The sequence below is a fragment of the Camellia sinensis genome, chromosome 8 (assembly GCF_055761805.1).
Source record: "Camellia sinensis isolate YWXY chromosome 8, ASM5576180v1, whole genome shotgun sequence".
Lineage (NCBI taxonomy): Eukaryota > Viridiplantae > Streptophyta > Magnoliopsida > Ericales > Theaceae > Camellia > Camellia sinensis.
The window spans coordinates 45,684,636-45,695,504 of NC_138968.1; the positions used below are offsets into that span (position 1 = coordinate 45,684,636).

General features: G+C 31.9%; 1 protein-coding gene across 1 annotated transcript; it reads left to right on the top strand.

Moving 5' to 3' along the window:
- The first annotated feature begins 2,031 nt into the window (after nucleotides 1-2,031).
- LOC114306109 (UPF0481 protein At3g47200) lies at nucleotides 2,032-9,962 on the top strand. Its single transcript, XM_028251275.2, is given in 5 exon segments — nucleotides 2,032-2,243; nucleotides 2,532-2,611; nucleotides 7,567-8,066; nucleotides 8,068-9,072; nucleotides 9,779-9,962. Coding segments are annotated over 2 exon segments (1,449 nt in total). The 5' UTR covers nucleotides 2,032-2,243; nucleotides 2,532-2,611; nucleotides 7,567-7,584; the 3' UTR covers nucleotides 9,035-9,072; nucleotides 9,779-9,962.
- Nucleotides 9,963-10,869: the final 907 nt, after the last annotated feature.

Sequence of the window (10,869 nt, forward strand, 5' to 3'; positions counted from 1 at the left end):
TTTGGGTGGACATGAGTTTGGGATTAGACTAATAGTCCAATAAAATTATTAATCCGATATTTGGTTAAACAATTGAAGTACGGACTAATTATTTTAAACTTGACTATTAGTTAAGATAGGATACATAATCCAACGGATTCGTAGTCCTAGGACTATTAGTCATGGGAATGCTAATCCAGTCCGCCCAATATCGATGAAGAGGTTTCTGTTTTTTTCCAAGTAAATTTTTCTGACGGAAACATTGTACCAGCGCCATGTTTATTTGACTTTTGGTAAGGGTGATTTGACGGGAGGGAGTTATTTAATAATGAAAAAATAATAATTCAAGTGTAAAAAGCAACAAAAGGTGGAATATCGATAAAGAGGTTCCTGTTTTTTTCCAAGTAAATTTTTCTCACGCAAACATTGTACCAGGGCCATGTTTGTTTGACTTTTGGGAAGGGTGACGGGGGGAGTTATTTAATAATGAAAAAATAATAATTTAAGTGTAAATTATAACAGGTAAATTTATTATTTAACAGGTTGTATAATAATTAATAATATTTTTTATAAAATATTATTTAAAAAATCACTTATTTTTAATTTTTAGTAACAATTCTAAAATTTTGTCTAAAAAAAATGTTATTAATTATAGGTTTAGCAACCGTTTAAAAAATTATCAGAAAAAAACGTCGCTAGTTTTTAATTTCACGATTTGAATTGTCACATAAAAGTCATTAATTATATATTTTAGCGACAATTTATAAAAATCGTGACAAAAAATACACTAATTATTAATTTTTAACGACATATGTAAAAAATCTTTACAAAAAATTATTTTTAGTGACAATTTTACTAAAAATTATTTTTAATAGGACTTGATTGGAATTAAATTCAACTATTAAAGCCTATTAGTAATATATTCAAAAAAAAATATGTATATATATAAATACATAGGGGTAAAGGTGATTTTGTGGTAAGGTGCAAGTGAAAAATTGTAGGGGTACAAGTTTCACTTGCACTCTTTTATGTTTATGTATTTTTTTTTTTTTCTATTGCATTGTAAAATAATTTCTCCATTGAATTAATAGTTCATAAGATTCACCTAAAGAGTGTTTAATTGGGAGACAAGTAAGGGAATTAAGCCTCCGTTTAGGAAGAAAGATTTGGGATAAAATAGCTATATAAGACAAAAGAGGCTATTTTAGTTCAATAAGACAAAACATCACATCCATCCCATAATCATTACATTCTTTTTCTAAAAAATAAAAATCAAAAAAGCCAAAAGTCCTTTCCAAATGAAGCTTTTTAAGCCCCAAATTAAAATAGTCAAAAAAGTCAAAAAATTAACCCACTTCCCAAACGAATACTAACTATTATCTTTGACTTATAATCCCCCATTGGTAAGACCAGCAAAGCTATGGGAATTGAGATTAGAAATTAAATAAGGAGATTACCCTACAATCAAATAAAAAGAATATAAAAAGGGTATTATTGAAATTTCATATCATTTTTTTTTAAAGTTGCATTAGTTAGTTAGTTTATTAAATAAGATAGATTAAAATATTTTTAATATTATTTTTTTAAAATAATTTATTAATCATTTTTTTTCCAAAAATACATAATATTTGGAAACAAATATTTAAATATTTTAATAAATACAAAAATAAATATTGTACCCTACTTTACAAAAATATGTGTAAAATCTTTTTATGTAATTTAATAAATTTAATTTCAACTAATTAATATTATACACTAATGCACAAATAAATATTTTTTATCCTTCATCTCCAACTATAACATCACAAATATCTAAATAAACATTTTTTATTCTATATCTTTAATCTAATATTATCATATTAATAATCTTCTCACTCAGGACTATTTTAGAAAGATGATTATAATCAATTTTTTAATTAAAAATTGCTTATAAATAATTTTTTTATAAGAGGAGAAATGGATTATAAACTGAGAAGTGGATTATAACTCACTTCCCAAAAGCAGCCCCAATCTTACGGTATTCTTAATCTCTTCCCTCCTAGGCAGCCGAACAAACATGTCCTAGTAGTATTGGTCAACTAGTGAGTGTTCGTCTTGGTCAGTTCACGTCTTGGTCAACTAGTGGGTGTTCGTCTCTGGTTCTTCCCGGATTCGACTCGATCTAGTAGTATTATTATCGTTGCTCTTGTTCAGTTCACGTCGTGGTCAACTAGTGGGTGTTCTTCGTCTCTGGTTTTTCCCCAGATTCGACTCGTTGAAGGAAGGTTCGTAATTCATTCTCTCTGCTTGTAATTACTAAATTTAACACTTATCCGATCAAACAAAAAGGCCAGGCTAGGCCAGGTTAAGGAGTCAATTGATTCATTCATTTGACTTTTACCTTATCTTTTGTTGGGAGATTTGAAAAGTAAAAAGAAAAGAAAAAAAATAGATAAAATATGAATAAAATATACATACATTTTATTTAATTTCATTCACTTTTTTCTTTTTATTTTTCAAATCTCTTTCTAAATCCTCAAACTAAACCCACCCTATTATTTCTCTCTGCACAGATCATAAACAAAGCGATTTTAAGGGACACCTGCTAATCTTATCTGCTAAGCCCTCCTCTGTCTCTACTCTCCAACTCAAAGTAAGTTGATTTTTACGTACTGTTTGCTGTTTAAGTATATCTATTTCTATTTCTGTTAGATATACATGTATATATTTCTGATTACAATTTCTTTCTTTTTGTTCTTTCACTTTCAAGTTTCATCATACTATCTACTATTGTTACTCTATGAATTGGATCTTACAATTTGAAAAATTATAAATATCATTTTGATGGTGTTTGGAAAGTAAGTTTTTTTGTAGGTTTTTTTAAATGTAAGATTTTATTGAAGAAAAAAAAAATTTTGTTTGAAAAGATAGATGGATTTTTTTGTGGTTGGATGTGATCTTTGTGAAAGAAAAAGTAAAATAATTATGGGACTGGATGTGATATTTTGTTTGGATGTGCTTTTTTTAGTTTTGCAAAATTTTTGTCTTTTAGTGAAAAAAAATGAGAAAAAATCCAACTAAAATTCTTTCCAAACACCACCTATTAGAATTTTTTATTTACCAGAATTAACAGATAAAATGAAATTCTTAACTGCTCTCATTTACAATGATGAAATTACATGAATTATTAATTAAAATAAATTACTAACATTATTAAAAAAATATTAATTGACTTGATGATTTATTAATAAAATATGTCATTTGTTATAAAATTAGGAATTTCAAATGTCGAGACGTAATTTCCAAAATAACAAGAACAAATCGTATTTTAATCAAATTTTAAAAAATATATTTATAATTTATCTTTACTTTTTATTATGTCTGTGGGTCGACTAACCAATTCTTATGTTGGGTTTTGGTAAATTAACTTATATTTTTTTCATATTTTTCTTTTAAATTTTGAGTCATTCTAATCATATGCACCACAAATGTCATGATTAAATTTTTTTCAATCACAATTAAAAAAATAATAAAACACAACCAAATATCATATAATAAAAAATCTTTTCAATCATAACTAAAATAATAATCATAATAAGTCATAACCAATATTACAATGAATTATAAATAATACCACAATAAGCCATAACTAATATTATAATAACTCATAATCAAATATCGCAAACGTCATAATTGGAGTGTATGGTACACATCACCAAAATGGGATGTGTATTATAAAATTTTGAGAGAATTGTTGAAAATTATATGAACTCAAAATAATTGCAAAAAAATAAAAGTATAAGATTTAGTTGCACAATCTGATAATGCATGAATTGTTTGTACTTCCATAACATTACAATTATTTTGTGTTAATGCTATTTTTCTACAATTCTCACTAAAATTTTCATTAGATTTTTACTTAAATTCATAATTCAATACAATCTTGAAATGAGAAAGGGATTCCAACAAAACAAAGGCTCCCTATGGTGGGCATAAAGGTTGAATTTGACTCTTAATGAGTCTGTATCCTAATATTTACTTATGAGGCAAAATCATTAAAGCCTTGTTTGTTGAAAAAAGGATTCCAAAATGTGCTAATATTGTAGAGGAGACTATCTGCATTGCTATGCTAGCCTGTGGAATGCTAAATGATATGGTGTCTGCCATGGTGACTGCCAGGCAGCGCTATTGTTGTAGTGGAGATATTGTTGTAGTTTTGTTTTGTTGCCTGTCTTCCTTCTGTTGTTTTGGTTGGTGGCTCACTAATTTTGGGGCGCTAGCAAATGATAGGATAGGTTTTTTGGTGTCAATTCAGTTGGGATGGTTTAACCCATCGTGATACTTTTACACTCGCCTCTTTTTATTTATGTTTTGTTTTGTACCTTGTACTTTGCTTTTCATCAATAAAATCTCTTTTTTGCTGATAAAAACAAAACAAAACAAAACAAAGGCTCCATATGGTGGGATAAAGGTTGAATTCGACTCTTAATGAGTCTATACCCTAATATTTACTTATGAGGCTAAATCATTGAAGCCTTGTTTGTTGGACTGGATTAATAGTGAGGTGTGATATTTTAAAATTTTGCCATAGATTAATAGTCTTAAGGGACTATAAAACCCCTCTTTAGGAAATTCTTTCAAAGAAGGGATTGAAAATTCTAAACCGGGGAGGGTGATGTCCCTTATAGAAATAGACTGCGTTATGGGTCTGTAAGTTGTTTCTCAAATCTATTTTAATGATTTGAACCATTTATATTATAGGGTTCGTCAAGTAAATCATTTATAAAAAAAATATAAAATAAAAATCAAATCAATTAGACATATGTAGCCCATAATAAGACCACGTTTATATTTATAAAAAATAAACAATTAGCATAATTTTAATAATTTTTTTAAACAATTATAATTCGATCATGGCGCTACACATATCTGATTCGCTTCATTTTTTATGTGGATAATATACTCGACGAACCTTATAAGATAAACAGTTCAAATCATCAAAATATAATCGAGACAAACCTCAACTGGGACATCACAACAGAATGCTATGACATCTCCTTATCCAACAATCCCATGGGAGAGATGGTATTGAAATTTAATCTCATGGGATTGGAGGTAGAAAGACTATTTTGCTTCTCATTTTACAAAAATAACGAAGTCACCTTTCATATAATGAGAATTTTTACATAATTTTATTGATTGAATGCCGACCAACTAACATCACTACACTAGTGTTTTAACAAATGCAATTTATTTTATATCTCTAACCTAGTACCATCATACTAATAATTTACTCACTCAAGCTCACTATATTAATAATATCATTCAACCTAATCCACCAAACAAATGGGGCTAGCAGTGCAAGCTCAGCATATTGACTGAAAATGCAGGCCCACAAACGTGGCATCAATGTCAATTGCAAAGTTTGTCCATCATCTGCCATCCAAAACACTATGTTGTTTTTTCTCCCAAGCGGCCATGAATCGGCAACTGTAACGATCAGATAAGGGCATAATCATTCATAATTCAGAGGGTTTCTATTACTATTTGAATTTACAATCACACTACAATATTCATCTTTTCCCCCCAAATGAATGTTAGCTTCCAGCCCACACTCCACATGGTGTGGGTGACACCATGTGCTAAAGAATGGCACCATGTACTGAAGAAAGTGGTGGGGGCAACACCAACTCACTAAAGGAAGATAGTGAGGGTGGCATCACCTTCGCCAATTATGGTTGTCCCTTCACCCACTCCTCTTCTCTTGGTTATAAATTGAGATGAGTGAGGAGAGGTTGTATATGGGAGTGACCATAGTTCTAAATCGCGGTATCGGGTAACGTAACGGTATCAATCGCGGAGTATCGGTATCGGGAGTATCGACCGGTACGTATTGGGTATCGGGCGTCGCGGCTGTGAAATTTCAAAAATCATTAGCAATCCCTCTAAAACTCAATTTTATGTATTTTTTCGCTCTTTTAGCCTTAATTTATCATATTTTAATCAAAATTTTGATATATAAAGGCACTTTTGACTCATTTTCAACTAAATGATATGTATTTATTTTAGCCTTAATTAATTTATTTATTTTATTTATTTATTTTTTTGATCTATTTTAATGCACTTTCAATCAATAATGAGGGTGACTCTAGTCTCATCCCCCATCAAGCAAACAAAAGCTGTTAAATTTTTTTATTTGTATTATTAATATTTTATTATATATGGTTTGGTTATTTAATAAAATCAAGAAAAAAATCATCCCATACCATAAAATAAATAAAAAAATAACCGAACACACAACTTACCAAGCAAACAAATTATAAACCATTATAAACAACTAACCAGGAAAATAAATAAATAAATAAATAAATTATAAACAAACCAAACGCAACTTACCAAGCAAAACCATCCCATACCATAATAAAAATAAAAAAATAACCATAGGGAAAAGAAAAGAATAACATAATATAATATAAACAAACCATTTGAAGAAGAAAAAAAATAACATAATATAACATAAACAAACCAAACAGAAGCAAAACCATTTGAAGAAGCAAAACCATAAAATAATATAATATAACATAATATAATATAAACAAACCGAACAGAAGCAAAACCATTTGAAGAAGTGTTCAGCCAAAGCAAAAAACAGAGCACGAAACAAATGTAAACAGAGCATGAGAGAAAAATCTTCAATGAAGAAGCTTGAAATCGGTGATGGTTTGGGTTCGATTCGATGCTTCTCCTTGCAACACTTTACAAGATCGCTGCCCCTGGGAGATGGATTTGGATTTGATTGGGGAGTTAAGTTTGGTCCGATTGAGGGAAAACTTTGGGGAGTTGAGTTGAGTTTGGTCCGATTGGGTTTGATTTGGGTTTGAGGTTTGGTCCGATTCGATGCTTCTCCAAGTGATTTGCTTTTCCTTGTGACTTGCTTTCCTCAATTATTTTTCCATATGCTTTGCTCGTTTTTCAGCCGAATCGGACTATATCGGAACTGGAACGCTCACGTATCGGATACAAGCCGATACGTGTCGGGAATCGGCTGCTACGGACGTGAAATTCGTTCTCACCGGTATATCGGTGAGTATCCGACTCGGCACTCTCATTTTCCGTTACGAACCGGCCGGTACGGCACGTACCGGCCGATATTTAGAACCTTGGGAGTGACACAAAGAGCTGAAGAGCAAACACATAGGGTATAATCTGTGAGTGAGAGTGAGAGTGAGAGTGAGAGTGCTATAGAGAGAGTTGTGAGGTGTGAGTACTGTAATCTCCCTCCGGGATAATTCTATAGTGGATACATCTCCCGTGGACGTAGGCAATTGTCGAACCACATAAATCTCTTATGTTCTTGTGTGTGATTAATTTCTGGTGTCCCATAGTCCTAACAATGAATTCTGATGTTGCAGGGGTAAAATTAATTTATGTTTTTTTAAGATTCTAAACAACTAGTAAAATTAAGATTCAAACAAGAAATAGTAAATAAAAATTGACCAAGACTTGGTAGGTAGGTGACATCCACCACCTTATTTAGAACATGTTCATATTTGATTTTGGTTCATGGGAATTCAATTTTCTAACTTCTTAGTGGTTTGTTTGGAACAGTAAACATTTTAAGTAAACATGCCACAAGATGCTCCTGTTATTTGTATTAGTACACTGCTTAACGGTCTCTCCGCTACGCCATCAGACTGTTGCATATTTATAATACATAAGCCACTACGTCAGGTAAACGAGCAGGCCTATGACCTAGAGATTGTTGCAATTGGTCCTTACCACCGTGAAAATGAAAACCTAAAGATGATGGAGGAGCACAAGTTACGTTGTTTTCATTCACTGCTTCAACAAAAAGGAGAGAATGATGCAAGCAGATATGTCAATGCTATTAGACCGCTACAACAAAAAGAGAGTTTGTTTTATGCTAAACCAGTGAGCCTTACTGCAGATGAAATGATCCAAATCATGGTACTGGATGGTTGCTTTATCATTGAATTGTTGCAGAAGTCTGATATGGAACACTTGAGAGATCCGGATGATCCTATTTTTAAGTCAATCTGGATGGTTAATAGCTTGAAGCGCGATTTGATGCTATTTGAAAACCAACTCGTTCTCTATACTCCGCAAATTATTTGATCTGATTGAGGCTCCAAACAACAATAGCAGGCTCATTTATCTTGCCTTGAAATTTTTTAATGATCTTTTACCAGGTACCTATGAAATGAAAGCTGGTAATTCACACGGCAATATCAGGCATTTACTCGAGTTGGTACACAATGAATGGCTCCCTTTATCTGTGAGCACGCCGATTGCAAATGCTTCATCTGTGAGCACGCCTATTGGAAATGCTTCATCTGTGAGTACGACAGTTGGAAATAAGTCATCAGTGAGTACATCTGTGAGTACGCCAATTGGAATTACTTCATCTGTGAGTACAACAATTGGAAGTGCTTCATCTGTGAGTACGCCTATCCAAAATACTTCATCTGCGAGTGCGCCTATTGGAAACGGGAATTGGCGTTTCATTCCCAATGCCACGGAGCTTCAAGAAGCTGGAGTTAAGCTAGAGAAGTTTGAGGTTACCGGAGGTAGCTTGTTCAATATCAAGTTTGACGAAGCCAAATTGTATATTCCACCTTTAACCGTTGAAGACAGGACTGAGTCCATCGTCAGAAATCTCATTGCATACGAACAATATTGTCCTGATAACCAACGCAATTATGTGACTGATTATGTGAAATTTTTAGATTGCCTCATTGACTCTCCAAAAGATGTTGAAATACTTTCTCGTGTTGGAATCATTGATAATTGGCTAGGTGATGATGAAGAGGTTTCCAACATATTTAACAAGATTAGTGACGCTGTCTCAGGGACGAGCATGCATTTCCGGTATGCTGATATCTTCAACAGGGTGAACATCTATTGCGGACAACCCTGCAATCGGTGGATGGCAATTTTGAAACGGAAGTATTTTAATGGCCCATGGGCAATAATTTCAGTTCTGGCTGGTTCCTTATTGCTTATATTCACTTTTGCACAAACTCTATATGACGTTTTTAAGCTTCCAAAACTTTGAGTTTCGGTGACACAAATAGAGACGGCCACAACTTATTGGTGAGTATCAGTGTGTTCCTCTTTTTCGTTAATTACTTTGATAATATTCATAACATTTATACGTGTATGTCTGCTTTGGATATTGATTTGCTCATCAGTGGATGGTTCTCTCTTCTCTTCCCTCTCTATCATCATTCTCTTTTGCTTCTTTAATTTATAAAATAAATATATAATAAATAAATTCTAAACGGTGGCCAAGTTTGGACATAATTAACCATTTATTTATGCAATTTACTTGGTGGGAACAATTTTTAAGATGATTTTTTTGGAAAAAAAAAATTGGTCTAACATCACTCTCTAACTGTGGATAGTAGAAGAGGTCTACAATATATATATACATATATATATATATATATATATTTTATGGTTAAGGTCCTTTACCCATTTTTCATATTGTAAAATACTTCATTTTCCCTCCTATATGAATACTTTGATTTTGATTTGGTAATTGAAGATTAGATTTTTTGCTGTTTTGGTGGTGATTGGGTTTTCATTTTCGATTTTTAGGTGAAGATTGGATTTTGATTTCCGATTTCTGATTTCGAATAGGTTTCAAGGTTATTTCGAATTCTTTGTACATTGTTCTAGTGGAATTGATTTCGAGTTGTTTGTGTTGTTGTTGTTCGTTGTTCTGGTCGTGTTCGTTGTTCGTTGTTCGTTGATTTCTACAATGGAGTTGATCTGGTATGTTTTTTGATTTTTGCAGGTTATTTCGAGTTGTTTGTTGTTCAATTTGCAGTGGAGTTCGATCTCGATCTCTATCTTTATGCTTTTTTTTTTTGCATTGGAATTGCTATTTTGATTTGTTCTATGGACGTGTTATTATAAGTTTCTCTAGATTAGATGTATGGATTGGTAATTTAAATGAAATTTGTGGAATTATGCTCAAATAAGATTTTCTCTGTGTTTTTGTGAAATAGTTACCAATTCTATGTAAATTTTTGTGTTTAACATGCTTATCAATAAATTTGTAATTTTCTCTGGACTTTTTCTTTTTTGTGTGTGTGTGTGGTATTTCTAGTGTTTTGCTGCTACCTATAGATCTTAGCTCATAACTGGCAGCCTCAGAAACTTTCTATTTTTTGTGGTATTTCTGGTGTTTTGCTACTGCATTTTGATATGGATCTCAGCTCATAACTGACAGCCTTAGATGTGCTCTTTCTTTTTGTCATTTCTGGACAATGAAAACATAAAGATATCAATAGGAAGTGTTATGATCAGTAATTAACAGGCACAAGAGAGTATTGAGTGTGTTATGGGCAGTGAAAATCAAACAAGCCAAAGAAATTCCATATCTCAAAGGGATATCTTAATGGCAGATAAATTACAGAGAAAATCACACGCACGCGGGCGCGCGCACACACACAACTAGCTTCAAGAAGAAGTTCAAAAGAAAAGTAGTAAGTAAATTCCAGAGAAAATCAAATGACACAAGAGTATTAAGTGTTTTTTAGCTAACTATAGAAATTTTCAATTCCTAGAGAAATTTCAAATGTTAGAGAAAATTTCACACACATGCACACAACAAGGCATAGAAAACGACAGAAGCCATATAAATTAGTGGGAGAAAATTCAAATGCTAGAGAAAATTACACACAAGCAAACAATTAGCCAAAGAAAATCAAGCAAGCCACAGAAACTAAAGGGAGTCTAATGTGCTCAGAGAAAATTCAAATGCTAGAGAAAATTTCAAATACAAGCACATAACTAGCCAGAGAAAATCAAGCAAGTCACAGTAAGTAAAAGAAGTCTAATGTCATCAGAAAAAATTCAATGTCAGAAAAAATTACAAACACA